General features: G+C 36.8%; 1 protein-coding gene across 8 annotated transcripts in view; it reads right to left on the bottom strand.

Annotated features, from left to right (window-relative positions):
- Nucleotides 1-18,824, bottom strand: part of PCCA (propionyl-CoA carboxylase subunit alpha) — a 448,216-nt gene that overhangs the window by 232,663 nt on the left and 196,729 nt on the right. For all 8 annotated transcript variants that reach the window (XM_032151213.2, XM_032151217.2, XM_058438035.1 and 5 more), the window contains 3 exons: nucleotides 6,379-6,522; nucleotides 4,669-4,743; nucleotides 435-503 (listed from right to left, as the gene is read on the bottom strand). In XM_032151213.2, the coding sequence (XP_032007104.1) occupies nucleotides 435-503; nucleotides 4,669-4,743; nucleotides 6,379-6,522 (288 nt within the window). The remainder of the gene's footprint in view (nucleotides 1-434; nucleotides 504-4,668; nucleotides 4,744-6,378; nucleotides 6,523-18,824) is intronic.

The raw sequence follows: 18,824 nt of genomic DNA, 5'->3' as shown, positions 1-18,824 counted from the left end.
TGGTAATTTGTAAAAATTGAAGAGAAAAGATGAAAAAGTACTCTAAGAAACACTGCCTATCAGCCCAACTCTTGCCATTTATTTATACTTTCATCTCAGGTAATTTCTGCCAATGGCCAAAAAAAAAACTTAATTCCTTCTCATGGCAATGAGTTAGGTTGGCACCGCTGGTTAGATGTTTATTATTATTATTGTTCATGCATGTGTGTGATGGTGGTGGCATGATTTAGTTGGGGAGGAGGAGTACTGCAAACTAACATAATGCTGAATTTTCTCTCAAGAGAAAAAACCTGCTCTGCTTTCATATTTACATCACTGCATAATTAGTTGTTTAATTATAGCTTATGATTCAGATAAAGGCCCAGTTTCAGACTCTTTAAATATCATTGATTTTTCAGAAGAAATCAAATAATCCATCAAGAAATTAAACTAACTTTTGAAATCATAGGATCATAATAAATGCTAATATCACTTCCTGGTTGGATGCCACTGTCAACTCGGACCTGAGAGAAAAAAAGAGAAAAATAAAAGTAATTCATATTGTGTAGATACTTTTTTGTAACCACAAATTTCATTTCCATGGAGAAAATGGATAGAGAATTTCAATCTCAAATAACACTTCAACTTCTGGAAAATAGGAAAACAATCTAAAATATTGATCCGTTAATATGCAATGCAACACATTTTTTGTTCTGCCACTGAATGAAGAAACTAAGAAACAGCAAAAATAAAAAATAAAAAATGAAGACTTCCTACATCACTATGCCAGGATGCTGTGGCTCTCTGATGGTGTCTTCCAGCTGAAGCACGGCATGGACGATGCCCTTGCTAACTGCACTCCCTGCCAGACCCTTCTGAGCCCACCAGTGAGGCCCCTCGTCAAGGCTGCTCCTCAGCTCCATAGGAACGTGGGCCTGGGCCTTTCATGTCTGTAACACTTTCCTTTTTTGCCTCACCCTCTCAACTGTAAAACACTATTTTTCTGTTACTGTTGGTCCCCTGAGGCTTTAATGTTTACACAGCTTTTCCTATGGCTTTGCTTTGTAAAGCCCCAATTAGAGTTCTGATTTTGTGATTTTCATGGGGTGGGGGGTAGGGGGATAGCACAAGTTCAAAATATTCTTTTGAAGAGGCTGATTGCTGTTAACCAGCCAACGAGTGAGTTAGTACATCACTGATTCTTGTTTTCATTTCCCAGTTTGATACCAGCAGCAAGGCACGGAGGTTAGCCATGCAAAACTTTAAAAATGAGCAGTTACTGAGGACAGAATATTTATTAAATTATTAGAAAGAAGTTTTGGAATCTGAAGTATTTAAAAGCTAATCAAAATACTTCAGACTGTCAGGCACATCCTAGGGGTCTTGAGGATGGAGGAACTGAATCAAAGCTGCTGGAACAGCAGGACTTTGATGCCCAACATTGTAAAGGGGTGGGAAGAGAAGAGCGGAAGCTCATGTAGCCTTCCACCTGTGGGAAGAAGCCTTCCTAATAAACAGCAGCTCATCTGTCTGCAGCAAGGCAGAAAAAGGTCAACACAGCGGCTGTTAGGCCTTTAATATTTTAATTTAGGCAATTATCAAGGGACCACATGTAGAACCTCTTGTCTAGGATATCCACATGAGGGTATAATGATGGCTTTATTATACAGTGACATCAGAAGACAAGCTATAGTTTCATTTTCTTAAAATTCACACTACTATTATTCTCTTTGCAAGGTTGTAAAAGGAACACTATAACATACCTGAGGGGCTTTTATTTCTGTATTTGCAAGCACAAACAAAAATATAGGTATCTGTATTCATATTCACATTCATATACAAAAATCTTAATTTTAAACAAAAATCATTCAGCACACTTACGAAATATACTTGGCTTTCTATTTTCTGAAAACATATTTCAGGACATAAACTGATGTTCTATGAAATTCACAGTGTTGACAAAAACTAGAAAAAAATTAATGGAGCAGCTTTAAAAGCAATAAAATCACAATCTACCTTTTCCCCACATTAAAAAGCCCCAAAATGGCAACTAGTAATCGGGTTACATAACAGAAAATATATCTGTAGTTTTCATTTTCTTAATTTTAGTACCAAAAAGTGAAAGAGCTAATTTGACCACTATGCCATCTTTAAAACCACAGCATGCTTGCTAATGCTGTGTTTAAAAACGAGACTGATACAAGTTCTAAAACTTCTGACTTTAACTACATCCTGTCATTTGCTACATAAAACTGCTACAAAGCTAGGAAGAACTTAGATGTTCAACCCACAAATAAAATAACATAGACAATAAAGAATATTTATTACATTCTTCTACAGTTCCTTACTTAAAACTTCAGGTGCCTTGAATAATATCATCCTATAAGGTGTTACCTACAGATCTTAATTAAATATAACTGTCTTTGTTATTTACTAATATTATGATCACAGAAGTTGTGTCATCTTAACTTTAAAATACATATGATAAAATCAAGATATATATAATCAACATGTATCTTTGTATAAGCAAATCAGTATTCCCAATTAAAAACTGTACCACAGTATGAAAACTCTGCTTTATAATTTACTATTTATGCTGCTTTTTCCAAGTAATAATCAGCTATATTTTTATTTCTTAACAACCAATTTGAAGTCAGATCAAGTCTCCACTCCTTCATGAAAGGCTATACAAATTTGCACTAAAAGCTTTAAGAAAAAATTCAAGTGAAATCAGAACCAAATTTCTGAGCAGAACAAAATTGTGGTCTGAAAACAACAAATTTACAAAATATGATGATCAAAAATAAAAAAGGAAATCTTCACCTCTGCCATATTAATAAATTTCAGGCTTAATGAAGCATGTGAAAAGTACAAACCATAAGTTAACTCTTAAGTATGCATTCTTGTGACCAAAAAAGGTAAGAGCCAAAAATTGTTTTCTAAGGTAAACTGACTGCTCTAGTTTTAATAAGGCAAGGAAGAAAAACAAACAATAGCAACCACAACAAAACACCCAAGCACCTCTGTATGAGATTCCCAAACCATTGCTCAGAAACCTCTAGCATAATTAAAATTTCTGTCTTCAGTACCACAGTGGACTCTGTGAAACTATCAGACGTCTCCCACCCTTCATTCTCAATTCACCTCTCCCCCTAAGCACAACTCCCAGCCCACCATGTCTACCTGACAAGTGACAGCCCAATCTGATTAAATGCTTCCAAGGGAGGGGACTCATGGGCCTCCATGACAGGCCAAAAGTGATCACCATGGAGATACATAATTACAGCTGTCAACGCATCTACTGTCCTGCTGACATCAATTTGATTGCTCCCAGCAATAATGATAGACAAAGCTTAGTGTGCACTCTCCTGCACCCAATCACTTTATCTATTCCTTGGTCCATTTAGCTGACATGCAACATTCACACAAGCAAATAACAGCAGTAAGCAGAACATTTAAGGCATTTTAATTGTTTTTTCTTTCTGTGGATGGCTCACAACTGCAAATGTTATTACATAAAACTCCTGCTGCAGCATTAATTGAAGAAAGATTTGGTGGGACGAAGACTGTAGGGGGTATAGTTTGTCCATTATCACTTGTACTTTCAACAGGTCTCACGTTTGAAAATTGCAAATTGCAAAAACTTGCGAGGGCAAAATGTTTGACATCCTGTTAGCTATTACAACACGGTGAAAACTTCTAACAACTAGAGTAATCATTATGAATTCTTATTTAATACTTCTTTTGTTTGATTAAAAAAGTGTTTAGATATGTCCCTATGATACTTGTTTTCTCATCTGCTATTTAACGTCACATAATCCCTGTTAAATCTTTACAATTTTTTTTCTGCCTTCTGGCTTTGAACACAGCATGGAGTCTCCAAGCCCAGAAAGGGTCAAGTCCCTTTAGAAAGCACATGGGCAAAAACAATTTAAAAAGTGAAATAAATCATATATCCAATAACATCTTCAGATTTAGAATTCTTCCTGTAATCTTTCACCATCTTCATGCCAGTAATCAAAATGAATAATCTGAATATTCACAGATGGTACAGCCTTGTCATCTACTAGCTAACATAATGTCATATATACATGCACTTATTACCTTGATTAAGAAAAAGGGTTATGTCCTTGTTCTTTTTCTGCAACAAAAACTACTTTTAAAATAGCTATTAAATATAGAAGAGCTATAGAATAAAATGGACAGTGGTCACTTTTCTTTAACTGATATAAATATTATGTACTCCTTAAAGTCCATGAGGTTTAATAGACTGAGGCACACTTTGTTTGCCTAAATTCAATCTCCTTTAAATTTCAATTAAGGAGCTGATTTTGTGCTTGAATTTCTTGACAAGTGACTATACAGCAGGGTTGGATTTGATTTATTGAAAAGATTAAATTGTAACACAAAACATCATTTCTCATTCTTAGGATTCACAGTCTTTTTTATTATAATTTTTGAAAGAATTGGGAACACTGTAAGCTATCATTTACATCATCAGATGTCTCCAGGCTTCCCCTGTCCAGCGGATCCTGACTTTCTTTTTGTTTTCAACACAAAAACCATGATTCCCATGAATTTCACTTGTCCTTCAATTTACACCCTTTGGTGTTGACATGCTTTAACATAAAAGTATAACATAAATCACGATTTTAACCCTTCAGCTGGTATTACAGCTTAATGACTTACACCAGGTAGATGTAATGGTTCTTGGTACTGAGACAATCTCCCAATAGATGGTAAACCAAAAGACTTGTAGGGGTCCTGAAAGTTCAAAGGAAAGGAAGCACAGTCTTTGAAATATAAATCAGCACAAGTAAGGTTAAATATTTACACAATGAAGAACCATTTATAGGTCTATTTTCAACATATGGTATTTACCAAATCACAGATTTCAGAATATTATTGTCTTTTACTCTAGACAACTTAGAATGTACTTAAAAATCAAACAGAACTGTAAGCAGAATTTAGCCTGACCTTGTTCATACTTTATTGAAATTGGTAGAATTCCAACATTTTATAAAACTTCTTAGAATGCCTTGGGCAAAAAATAAAATAACCTAGGCCCTACATCAAAACATACTCAAGTTTAGAACAACAAATGTGGTACACTAAAGATATTTGTTTTTCTTACTTCTGAAAACAGTTCACATATGGTAAAACTTGAGAATTTGGGTTCTTCAAATAAAGACCTGAAAAAAAAAAAACTTTGCACATGCTACTAGATATGTACTTCATTTGTAAATATCTTAGATCATCAGAATAAACAGGTTCAGTGTCATAAGAATGAAAGTAATACTACTTAAAATATGCAAAAAGCAAGAGCAATACAGTCATGCCAAAACATATTTTTGAACTCCTTGAAAAATATTTCTTTTTTTATTTTTTTTATTTTTTGAGACGGAGTCTCGATCTGTCGCCCAGGCTGGAGTGCAGTGGCGCAATCTCGGCTCACTGCAAGCTCCGCCTCCCGGGTTCACGCCATTCACCTGCCTCAGCCTCTCCGAGTAGCTGGGACTACAGGCGCCCGCCACCACGCCCGGCTAATTTTTTGTATTTTTTTTAGTAGAGACGGGGTTTCACCATGGTCTCGATCTCCTGACCTCGTGATCCGCCCGCCTCGGCCTCCCAAAGTGCTGGGATTACAAGCGTGAGCCACCGTGCCCGGCCCCTTGAAAAATATTTCAAACCAGCTTTCAGTATTCTTAAACACAGACACTGATTTATTTTTAATCTTGACAGACATTTTTGATGTCGAAAAGTAAAAACAGTACAAATGTTACCTTGCATTCTTGTTTTAGTCATTTGAAAAAAGCATTTAGAAGTACTGAACTGAGAGTTTATGAGTAAAACCCAAAATTAAAATTACAAGAGTACATGTTTTACTAAAAGCTTTACAATTTAAATTTTGATTGTTATTTTTATGTAATAATAATAAAGGAGAAAATTATACAAAAAAAAGTTGGGAAAAATTTTAAGTAAATATCTGATCAACAACTAATGTGTACCCAAGGTGGGCATTTAAAAAAAAAAAAACCCATGGAAATAAATGCTACTTCTTGTTAGTGTTGTTTGAAAATAAACAAAGAAAATGCAAACAAAACAAAAACCATGGTCCATTCAAGCTCAAGAATATTTAACCAATGCTTTGTTGCCTCTTAAAGGATTGGTAGCTATTTCCCCATCTACAAATACATGACACTTAACTAAGCCCAATTCTTTAAAACTATCTGGAATGAGGTCAAAATTATCTAATTTTTTTCTGATTTAATTATGGATTATATAATCCAATAGTTGGCAACGTTATGGAACCCTAACTTTACCTCATTGTTTGGCTATACCAGGTCTCATGACTCTGGACACAACCACCATCCTTCCTCCCAACACCATTCATTTTACCTCAGCATAAACCCGACATTCAACTGCCCAGCCGTTGACGCGAATATCAGCTTGTTTGTGCCTGAGAGGGTAGCCCTTAGCAACACGGATCATTTCTTGGACTAGGTCCAGGCCAGTAATGCATTCTGTGACAGGATGCTCAACCTGCAAGGCCAAGGTCTGCCAGTCAGTAGGTGTAGAAAAGGGTAATTAAATAGAAACAAACAAGAAAAATCACAAAAGTTTTTGGGTAAAATGAAGTTAATTGAACGTTAACATTTAAACATAGTTGACTAAAAAACTCTTGAGCTAGGGGAATAAAATGAAAGAATAAACACAATACACAAATCATAAGAAAAACTAATGCCTAAAAGTATTTGTAAACTATCTCTATTATTTTTCTCAATTTTATTTGTGGTCCAACAATATTTAAGAATTTTAATTTTGAAACTAATTCTTAACCAAAAAACTATATATTTATTTCACTGCAATCTTCGATGTGGCTGATAATCAACCTATTCTGCTGCACTTAACGTGGCATCTACAGGGGCAGCTTATGATTTTCCAAAGCACTAGTCCACCCTAAGTCTCACCCACTTGCATGCTTTCACTAACCTGTCCTGACAAGCAGCCAGATTAGCGTAATCTTGCATCGAGGCAGTGTAGCAGAAGGGAGCAGATGGATCCTTCAGGTTGCTTTCCCTCCACACTGACTTGGGTAATGCTTAGCATGCACAATTGCAAAACGGAGCCAGTGCAATCGCTCTGCTCTCTCAGCAGATTGCTGATAACTACTTGGGCTGATGCTGTCATGCAAGTACCTGGCCTTTTGCACTAACACATGAGATATGTATGTACAAAAACATGTGCTGACATATAGGTACACAAACAGGGATACATGTCAACATAAACTTGGTCGATCACTTAGAAATTCTTAACCTTGAGTTAAAATGAAGCCACTTAAGTCACTGGAAAAGAGTGAATTATCTACCGTTCATCTAAAACCTTGAATAAGTTCTAAGAATTTAAACAAAACTTTGGCCACATCTGCTGATTTGATGTCACTTTTTTCTCATTAAAATTAAGTATCTTCTAAATGCACTTCACAATAGTTTCTTTATCATGACATGTCATATTCCATATACTCTGACACAGGAAAAGGTCAGTGAACAAACGAATTATCTTCCCATCTTCAACTACACTAATTGAAGGACAGGACTTAGTCATTATAATAATCTTGAAGCTTATCATAAGCAGACAATGCCATAGCCTTAAAAAAAAAGCTTTGTAAAAATAAACAGATGGCACCCATAATTAGCTTTGTGTGTGTTATGAGTTTGTTTACAGTTTCAACAACATTTTAAGACATTTTGACATAATTTTAATGACAAATCATCACTAAAATAAGCATCTACCCTTCGTAAAATAAATGTGACACTAAATAAAGATCTTATTAGGTAGTTTAAAATATATATTTTTGAAAACAAATTATGATTTTGTAAGAACCAAGACTCTATACGATAAACATAATAAGAAAGTAACTAGCAAAAAAACCCTCTATTATTACTAGAAACCAATTTCATGTGAGAAAGCATCTCAGCACTCTACTCAAGAGGTGAACCTGGATGGGTGTGGTGCTTCCCGCCTATAATCCCAGCACTTTGGGAAGCCAAGACGGGCAAATCACTTGAGGTCAGGAGTTTGAGACCAGCCTGGTCAACATAATGAAACCCTGTCTCTACTAAAAATAAAAACAATTAGCCAGGTGTGGTGGCACACGCTTGTAGTCCCAGCTACTCAGGAGGCTGAGGCACAAGAATTGCTGGAACCCAGGAGGAGGCTGCAGTGAGCCGAGATTGCACCACTGTACTCCAGTCTGGGCGACAGAGCGATACTCCATCTCAAAAAAAAAAAAAAAAAAGAGGTGAACCTACTATGTGCCATGTGCTTTACATCAATACTATTCACACATCCCTGATAGGTGAAAAGACAATTTTAAAAGTTAAGTGAACTATTCAGTTTCCTCTTTCTATGACCAGTGCCCATATAAGTACATACTATATATAAGGCAAATAAATATATATTGAATGAATGAACAGCAAATACAGAGTCACATCTATAGTAAGTGGTCGAGATGGAGTTGGAATTTATCTCACTAAAGAGATGACGTTATCTTCCTGATCTTCCTGACAGAAATGTATATGAAAGAAATGTATGTATAAAAGTATATGCAATGGCTATACGATTATGTATACATGTCTTTTAAAGGCATATTACTATGAAGGTTTCAAGATCCAAATTTATTGAGTCTCTGCTTCACCTTTGAGGATGGATCTGTAACTGTGTAGGAAAATAAGTACATCAGATCCACTTTGAATGGGATCCAAAAGTGGACCCACTGTGTTCTAAACTTAGTCATATAACAGAGCCATAACATTTTACAATCTAAATTAGGTAGCTACAAGTAATTCAAATTAGAAGCAACTAAGCAGATAACTAAAATAACAAGCTGCTAAAGGTAAAATCCTTACTAACAGAAATTTTAAAAAAACATTTACCTTTTGACAAGTACTGCATAAGTCCACAAAATAGTCTAACTTGCTTCAATTTTCCAGGTAAAAGAAATTAACTTCTTTAAAGTAAAACTTACAATTTCAAGCATTTTCGAAAGAAATTGTTCTAAATACATAGTATTCCAAAGCTACTCCACAGGATATTAAGCATTTCCTTTAGACTATGTTATTACCAGAAATCTTATAAGCACAACATTGCTTAAATAATCACGAATATCCCCCTATTCCCAAGTGCTTAGCAATGGTTTCTCTCTGCAAGTTAAGCTCAATACTGAAGTGATAGAACAGGGTTATACAAAGGAATAAAAGGATGGACGGAAGGAAGGAAGGAAGGAAGGAAGGAAGGAAGGAAGGAAGGAAGGAAGGAAGGAAGGAAGGAAGGAAGGGAGGGAGGGAGGGAGGGAGGGAGGGAGGGAGGGAGGGAGGAAGGCAGGCAGGGAGGGAAAAGATGGTTAACTTGACCAAAAGTTTATAAAAATAAAAATAAAAAAAGTCAAAAATTGGTGTCTGGTAAACCAACAAGTTCATCTTGTCCCACTTAGAAGAAAAATGTAACTACAGAAGTCTGATGCTAATAAGCATCTGTTGTGAGGGCTAGTATGTGGGGGGAAAAGGTTTCTGTGTCACTTCTATTTGGGAAACACCGGGTTAATCTCAGTTCAACAGATTGTTTAGGAAAGACTCTTGTCATTAGCATGCCCATATGTCCTGTGACTCTCCTAGAGAAGGGCCTTGTGCAGCACTTCCTCCTCCTTTTGCAAAGTACCTTTATGAGTTGCCAAGTCCATGGAACACACTTTTGGAAACAATGCCTTAAAAACATTCAAAATACAAAATGGAATTCCCTTATTGTTACTCCATCCTTACCACACAAATATTTGAGAACCTGGCTTCATATGTTTTTCCTACCCAACAGCAATGTGCTCTTTCTAAAAAGCACACAAATCAGGGATCCACCAGAGAGCAATGTTTTGCATTGTTAACATATTAGCATGTGAATATATAAATCTTGGGATTTAGTGAGCAAGAGTAAGCCCAAACCCAAAAAAAAAAAAAAAATCACACTCACAAAAAAGGAGTAAGCCCTACCAAGTTATAATACCTGAATCCTCAAAGACAAATTTCTCAAGGGAGTGCCACACTGCAGAGTCTAACAGTTGTTGATAAATTTATTTGTACTGGTTATATCCCTAGCTCACCATGAATCTTTTGTTCAAACAGGTACAAAAAATTATCAAATGCCATATTATAGGACATAATCATGCCTTATAATATCTTATGCCATAATCATCTTCATGGACTAGAATAAATATGTTTAGTTCCATACACCTACACTAGATGGTAACAATCGGCTAGCTTTTTATAGATCTACTTGCTATTTTAATTTAGTTTTGTCTTCTTAATCACCACCAAGCTGTCACTATTCGCATTGTGTCTAATACCTCTTAACACTCCCTCTTACTCATCTGTTGCTTCAAATTTATTTCCCAAAATATAACTAAGCTTGTCAAATGCAACTGTGAGGTAAATTAGGTTGTGCTTCATCTCTGAGTGCTTCATGTATCTCATTTCGGTAGCAGAATAAGCTTAAGAAAACTAAATCTCCTTGGCACTGTGTTGTTACCTACCTCATGATTCTAAAAATTATAATAATAAACTCTGACACTGCCATTGTCATCTTTAGCCTATTCCTCATTAAATACAAACTAGGAAGTATGCTAAAGCTAGTGAGTAAAAGTATGCTGGCTATTTATAGAGACTCAAAGTATCTCCCTATAAGATACTTTATTAAGGACAAAAGGAAAATACAAAGTCGACAGTGTAGAAACGCCAGAGACACCTCCTTAACAAAGCCAACACCACCAATAATGGGATAAAGAGGCACTTCATGCTACCAACATGGTGCTCACAGACGGACAGTGTCATTTCTATTCCTGTTCAGAATGCAAAGACTGAACCTAGTACATGAGAAAAGAGGCAAAGCTAAAATGAGTGACATTTTATAAAATAAATGGTTTATGCTCTTAAAAAATGTTAAGATCACAACTGACCAGAAGACTAAAGATTATTCCAGATTGAGAGAGAATAAAGGGATATAACAACTAAATGCAATGCAGGATGCTGAACCAGATTTTTTTTTCTTTTACCACAAAAGGCATTAATGAGGCAACTGGGGAAATTTGAATATAGTCCCTAAATTGGACGACAGTAATACATTAATGTTCAAATCCTGATTTTGATTATGGTGCTATAGTTACATAAGAAAATTTACTTGTTTTTAGGAACTACAGACATATTTAGAAGTAAAGGGGCACCAGGCCTGCAACTTACTCTGAAATGTTTCCAGTAAATACAGATATAGATAGAAAGATAAAGTAAATGTGGTAAATATGAGCGAAGTGTATTCAGAAATTACCTGTAATAGTTTTACAACTTTTCCGTGAGTCTGAAATCATTTCAAAATTTAAAGTTAAGAAAAATATGTCAGGGTACGGTGGCTCACCCCTATTATCCCAGAACTCTGGGAGGAAAACCCAGGTGGATATCTTGAGCCCAGGAGTTTGAGAGCAGACTGGGCAACACAGCAAAACCTTGTCTCTCTTAAAAAAAAAAAAAAAAAAAATCAGTCAGGCATGGTGACGCATGCCTGTAGTCCCGCTAATTGGGAAGCTGAGGTGTGAGAATCACCTGAACCCAGGAAGTCGAGGCTGCAGTGAGGCAAGATGGAGCCACTGCACTCCAGTCTGGGAGACGGGAGTGAGACCCTGCCTCAAAAAAATAAAAAATAAAAAAGTTAATAAAAATAAAAATAGTGTCCCTAGAAAGACTTGTTTTTCATATTACGAAACATTATTAAAAATAAAGACATCTGACTTGACCAACATTCTTGTCAGAATCCTCCCACTATGTTAAATAAAAATAGTTATACAATAGCAGATAGTTTGTGCGATATGTTTCCGCTGACCTAAACTTTTAAATATTTTACTGTGATATTTACCTAATAATTCCTAAAACTTTCAGGATCAGTAACTGAGTCATCCTGAAGGGGATAGAAGTCATCCTGAAGGGGAGCAAGATTCAAGGAAATTTTAATTATATACCTGAGTTGACTTGACATGAAAATTAAAACTGAGGAAAGTCAGTTTTCAGGGAAAAGGGAAAAAGTCACAACATGTAAAAAGAAGTCAGAAAGACACAGTGTGTGTTAACTTGGCCATTATGAGGAGGAGGCTGATGAGAAGTATTAAAAATTCCTTCAACAGTGGGATATCTGCAGCTCTAATTGTTTGGCAGCTGGTAAGTAGTGGCCCAGTTGCTTAGTCAAAGCAGAAACTGCCCCTAAAAGTATAAGGCCCACCATACATAAGTATAACCAACATCAGTGTGGCACTTTGAAATTTACAAAATCCTTCCACACATGCACAAACTTCCTCAATACATCACTGTCATTTAATAGAGAAGGCATAGGAGATTGCTCTCAAGACACGGTGTGGTGAGAGAATGGTGAAATTTCTTGTTATCAAAATAATGTTCTTTCAAATTAACAAAATTTTAAGTGACATTTTTATTCAATATATCCCATCTAAACTGACAGATATTACAAAGACTTGTTTTTTTGAAAGCTATCTTTTGTAAGCAGAACTTGTTGGATTCAACTTAGCAAAGTAGTTTAGTATGATTACCCATTGAAATATAAGGAAACTGTCCCATTACATAAATTTCAGTTTCATGTTTGGCATAATAGGCCTCTGTCTTTGTAGTTGGTTGCTATTCCAGCCTGAAAGGATAGTCAATGCCATTATTTTTGGTTCTGCTCTGTCTGTTCAGAAAGATTCTGCTCTTTCTGTTCACGGAACGGAATCTAGCATGTACTTCCTAAAATTCTGAAGCTCTACCTCCTGAGAATATAGGATTTCAAAATAAAGATCTAAGGTTATTAGATTTTGATCCACAGCACTCAAGGATGAAAAGCATGTTGGGAAATAAGCCCCAACACATCACTCCTATAAACTCACCTTGGAAATAATGGTTATATTCAAGAGTGACAGCCTGGGTGACAGAGTGAGACTCTACCTCAGAAAAAAAAAAAAAAAAGTTGGACTGCAGGACTTAGAAACCAGTTTTTCTCCCCTTTTCTCTGATACATTCTTCATGTTTAGAATAGATGGATGAAGGTGTGTATACCTGTGTAGGAGGATTATATACAGATGTGCTCTTCAGAGACATGACATTGTCAGTTGCCTGTTTTGTGCTTTTGATTTGTTTATTTTTGCCAGTAACATCAGAACTATACATCAAAGTGAGTACTGGCTATTCCTAAATAGTCCAACAGCACTAAAAAGTGCTCATGTTGGAAAACTAAATATGCATTTAATATCACCACTGCCAATTCATTTCTGGAACTTGTCCTTAAAAATTCACTTTGGAGCTGAAATCAGAATGTTTAGAATAGACTCACTGGTGTCCAGTCTTCATTTTGGGGGGATGGGAGATAGGATTTTTAGAAGCAGTCATATTCTGGTAAGTTGTTTAAAATTTTTATATGCTATGTATACATGGAAAAAAAAAAAAGAGTGACCATGAAAATGGAACAGATTCTATTATAGGGTTCCCCTGGTGATCCCAAGAATAATAATCACACGAAGAAATGATAAGGAAACTGTTATGGGCTGAATTGTGTACCCCCCAAAATTCATGTTGAAGTCCTAGCCCCGCCACCTCAGAATGTGACTGTATTTGGAGACATGGTCTTTAAAGAAGTGATCAGGTTAAAAGGAAATCATCAGAGTGGGCCCTAATCCAGCATGACTGGTATCCCCGTAAGAGAAGATCAGGACTCAGACAACACAAGGCACAGAGGAGAGGCCACAGGAAGACACAGGGAGAGGATGGCCACCCACAAGCAATGAGAAAGGCCTCCAAAAGAAACCAACCCTGTTGGCCCCTGGATTTTGGACTTCCAGCCTCCAGAACTGTGAGAAAACACATTTTTGTTGTTTCAGCCACCCCAGTGTATGATACTTTCTTATGGCAGCCCTAGCAAACTAATACAAAGACCAGTTTTAAAAAGTTAAACACAGATAAAAAAAGTCCAGAACTCAGACAGCAAGATCATTTACAATATGCTTTAAAACAAAACTCCACCTCTAAGTGCCTGAAAAGCTTATCTATACATATCTGTATACCAAAAGCTTCTTTCCTTCAACTTTCTACTAAGGTTCAGTAAATAATAAGGGAGGGTATAACACATCCTACCTTCTATCCTCAGTTTCCCAGCACAAAATATGCCAAAACATCCCAATTCTGGCTCACTCTAAACCACCTGAGAGCCCTGGCCTCTATCATTTTAAATACAATCAAAAAGATCAACATTTGCTCACATCCAAAATATCCCTTCTGACAAGAATGAAATTTTACAATTAGTTAGAAATCCTTTTCCCAATAATTTCTCCTCGTTCTTTCTATCAAACACTCCAATTCCATAAAACACCAAAATCTTTTCATCTGGCAAGTCTAGAAATTTTTTTTTTAATCCAAAACTAGTCTGAAATTAGAATATGGTATTTCTTCAATTATAGTCAATTGTTATAAACCAGAATTTAGGTTGCAATAATTCTTAATTTTTAAACAAATGGCAAAGGGCAAAATCACGTTGCAAAAAAAGTTTCTAAAATCCTTCTGGAATATAAAGGTTCCCTGTGATGCAGAATTCCCCCTGATGAGATTAGAGTGTATAGCCTTCATAGAATTTCAACAGTTGTACTGTACCTTTCCTTCCATGGTAAAAGTAGATTCCTCCTGCACTGTACCAATCAATATAAGCAACTGACTAAGTCTAACAAAAGTGGGACAGTTTACCTGTCTGTTCTCAAAGATATGGACAGCCGACTGACCATGTTTGGGGTTTTAATTACTTACTTATTAAGATTTTATTCCTTTCTATTTGGGAATTTTCTAACTCCTATAGCCTTTGTAGACTATACAGAGGATGCTTTTCCAAAAAACTTAAATCTAAAAAAAAACCTAGCATCTGGAAATTATTAACCACACACACACACACACACACACACACACACACACACACACACGAATTTGGAAAGGTGTATTCAGGGTCCTAATACCAATCTTAACACAAAGGCCTAAGCCATGTAGTAAATACTTTTCTCTATCAGCTTCATTTTTGAAAGAAAGATTTCAGTTTCCATTTTTCCTCCCAGACTTTTCTTACACAAACACTCTTATAACAGAAAGGAGATCTCTTTAAAAGTGGTTAATATTTCAAATATGTTTGTTCACATGTAACAATAATTTTGCAGTGAACTGACAAAAGAATGAGAGAAAGTTATTATTTAATATGTGGCTTGCCATCTTTTCAGATGTCAGACAGGCTTTATATTAATGACAATAGTAATAGCAATAATGTTAATAATAATGACAACAGTAAGTAAAAATGTCAACCAATATATAATAAAACAGCATGCAAACGTTATGGATAAGATACTCACAGTTAGCAGAAAGAATGTGTGCTCAGTATAAACCAGGTACTATTTTGAATTTGTAAACTATATTAACTATTTAATGCTGACAATCCTACACAGCAAATGCTGTAATTAATGTCATTTTACTAATGAGGAAATCAAAACACACAGAAGTTAAGGAACTTGCTTATGGTCACCCAGCTAAGAAGGAAGAGAACTAGAATTTACTTGCTCTGAGTGAAAACAGTAGATGTTTGCAATTAACAAAAACAATGATTAAATGAGTCCTCCATTAGTCAGCTACAGTTGTTCTGAAACACTTTACAATTTTGAATCTCACTGAATTTCTCACTAAAAAAATATGTATTGGACTTTAGAGGGTTCACAGACTTCCCTAAAGCTCATGAGAGATCCAGATAACCCAGGTTAGCTATTCCTGCTTTGACAAGCTGTCAAAACCAGCCTGGAACCAGCCTGGCTCCCACCTCTCCACTCCAAACTCCATGCTGTCTATCTACCCCAGAGTTACTAAGCAGCTGAGGACATGGGAAGCACCAAGATCTAGGGAGAAGATGAGAGCCAAAAACTGGGAACAGGCTCTTCTCCCTCTGTGGCTGAACAAAAACTGGAGACTAGCTTCAGAGAACTCTAGGGAAGAATGTGAAAGGAACACATCATGGAGATAGACTGGCCTGCAAAGAGCCATGGACCTCGGGGAAAAAGTCAATAAAGGCTCCAGATGGGTCCGTGGTCTCTTTGCCCAGGAATCCAAGTGGTCAATAAAAATTAGCTCAATTCTGTCCTTGAGATGAGAATGCTAGGAGACATATGCTCTTCCAGGCCTCTGGAGTAGATATGATTGTGTCTTCAACCATTTGAAGGGCTGCTGTCACTTAGAATATTTCAAGAAGCAGAACTTAGTACTGATAACCCCCAAACAACCACAGCAAAACCACAGCAGGGGGATTACGAGCACAAGAAAGAAAAAACATTCAGAATAATGATTACATAAGACCAAGTGAAAAAGAGCTGCTGAAGGACAGGGGAAAAATACAACTTTGTCCAAAAAGCAGTAAAGGCACTTAAAAACTTAAGGAGTAGCAATGCACATATGTGCATGTGCACACACATCCCCTGAGTCCACCTTCCATCTCCCCAGGGGATTGGTCCCAGGAGCCCTGTGAATACCAAACGCTACAGATGCTCAGGTCCCTGATATAAAGTAACATGGTATTTGCATCTAACCTATGCATATCATCCTGTACACTTTTCTTTTTTTTAAGAAATGGGTCTTGCTCTGTCACCCCAGCTTCAGTGCAGTGGCATGATCATGGCTCATCGCGGCACTGATCTCCTGGGCTCAAACAATCCTCCTGCCTCAGCCTCCAAAAGTGCTGGGATTACAGGCATAAACCACAGCACCCAGCTGTTCCCGTATACTTTAAATCATCTCTAGATTACTTATAGTAATACAATGTAAATGCTGTGTAAACTGTTGTTATACTATATTGTGTTTTTTTGGTATTTTTTAATTATTGAATTGATATTTTAATTTTATTTTTAAATTTTTAAGCCACAGTTAATTGAATCCATAGATGCAGAACTAGTAGGTAAGGAGGGCTAACTGTAATGCACAATTAGAATTTCTGAGCTAAAATAATATGATTTCCCAATTGCACAATTTAGTCAGTTACTTAAAGGAGAGGATAACCACTGCTGCAAACTGAATTAGTAACCTGGAAGATCAATAAAGAAATACTGTCAAGAGACACAGCATAAATATAAAATGACAGTTATCATAAGAGAAACATATCCAGTAGACCTAAATTGCAAAAACTAGAAGTTCCACAAGGAGGACTGCTGACGGAAGGAAATAGTTAAATAACAGAAGAAACTTCCTCAGAAATGAAGCAATACTTAAACCTGAACACTGAAAAAGGGCATGGACTAAAAGGCAGGGTTAATGTATACAAACACACACCAAGGCATATCCTGGTTGGAAAAAAAAGTCCCTGAATTCCAATGATCAAAAGAAAATTAGAGACAGGCACAACGGCTTATGCCTGTAATCCCAGCACTTTGGGAGGCCAAGCTGGAGGATCACTTAAGACCAGGAGTTTGAGACCAGGCTGGGCAACAAAGTGAGACCTCGTCTCTACAGTCCCAGCTACTCGGAGAGGCTGAGGCAGGAGAATGGCATGAACTCGGGAGGCGGAGCTTGCAGTGAGCCGAGATTGCGCCACTGCACTCCAGCCTGGGTGACAGAGAGAGACTCCATCTCAAAAAAAAAAAAAAAAATTTTTAAATTAGCCAGGCGTGGCAGCATGCACCTATGGTGCCAACTACTTGGGAGGCCGAGGCAGGAGGACTGCTTGAGCACAGGAGGTCGAGGCTGCAGTGAACCAGGTTCATGCCACTGCACTCCAGCCTGGGTGACAGGACGAGGCCCTGTCTCAAGAGAAAAAAAGAGAGAGAGAGAGAAATAAAAAAAATTGGGCAAACTTTCAGACAGCAAGACTACATTATCTATAATGGGAAAGAAATCGGAATGACACCAGACATAATACTAGAAGCTAGAACATAGCTGAAATTCATATGCTCCTGAAAGACAAGAACCGAAACCCAAACCTAATCAAGAATCCTGTACGTGCGGTGGCTCACGCCTGTAATCCCAGCACTTTGGGAGGCCGAGGTGGGCGGATCACAAGGTCAGGAGATCGAGACCATCCTGGCTAACACAGTGAAACCCCGTTTCTACCAAAAATACAAAAAAAATTAGCTGGGCGTGGTGGCGGGCGCCTGTAGTCCCAGCTACTCAGGAGGCTGAGGCAGGAGAATGGCGTGAACCTTGGAGGCGGAGCTTGCAGTGAGCAGAGATCGCGCCACTGCACTCCAGCCTGGGCAAGAGCAAGACTCTGTCTCAAAAAAAAAAAGAATCCTGTACTCAATCAAAACAGTATTCCCCGTTCAGGGCTAAAGAAACATAGTTGAGGATGTGATATTTCAGAGCATATATTCCACACATTCTACTGAAGAAATTTCATGAAAAAATGTGCTACACAAACAAATGAACTAGGGCAGAAATCTCAAAAAAGAAAGATGAAGATATAGCAAATAATGAAAGATGTGTCTGGGCTGTATACATAGGAGTAAAAAAAAGCTAAAAAAGAAGAGATAAAGTACAAAAGAAAGTCAAAAATAGCTTAGAAGTATTAAATTATCTTAGCAAATCTTCAGTGTTGGAAAGTCGAGGGAACTAGTTACATCATCTTTACAAATGACAGAGAAAACGTCTGTCTGAATAGAAAAATAAACATAAATAAAATTTTAAAGGACAACAGAATTTCCAAATTATCAATGGGAAACAAAAGGGATAATTAACCATTGTTTCAAGCAACAAACAGAAAAGGAAAAA

This window comes from Hylobates moloch, unplaced genomic scaffold, assembly GCF_009828535.3.
Source record: "Hylobates moloch isolate HMO894 unplaced genomic scaffold, HMol_V3 SCAFFOLD_4, whole genome shotgun sequence".
Lineage (NCBI taxonomy): Eukaryota > Metazoa > Chordata > Mammalia > Primates > Hylobatidae > Hylobates > Hylobates moloch.
This window is presented reverse-complemented; position numbering and strand designations above follow the sequence as displayed.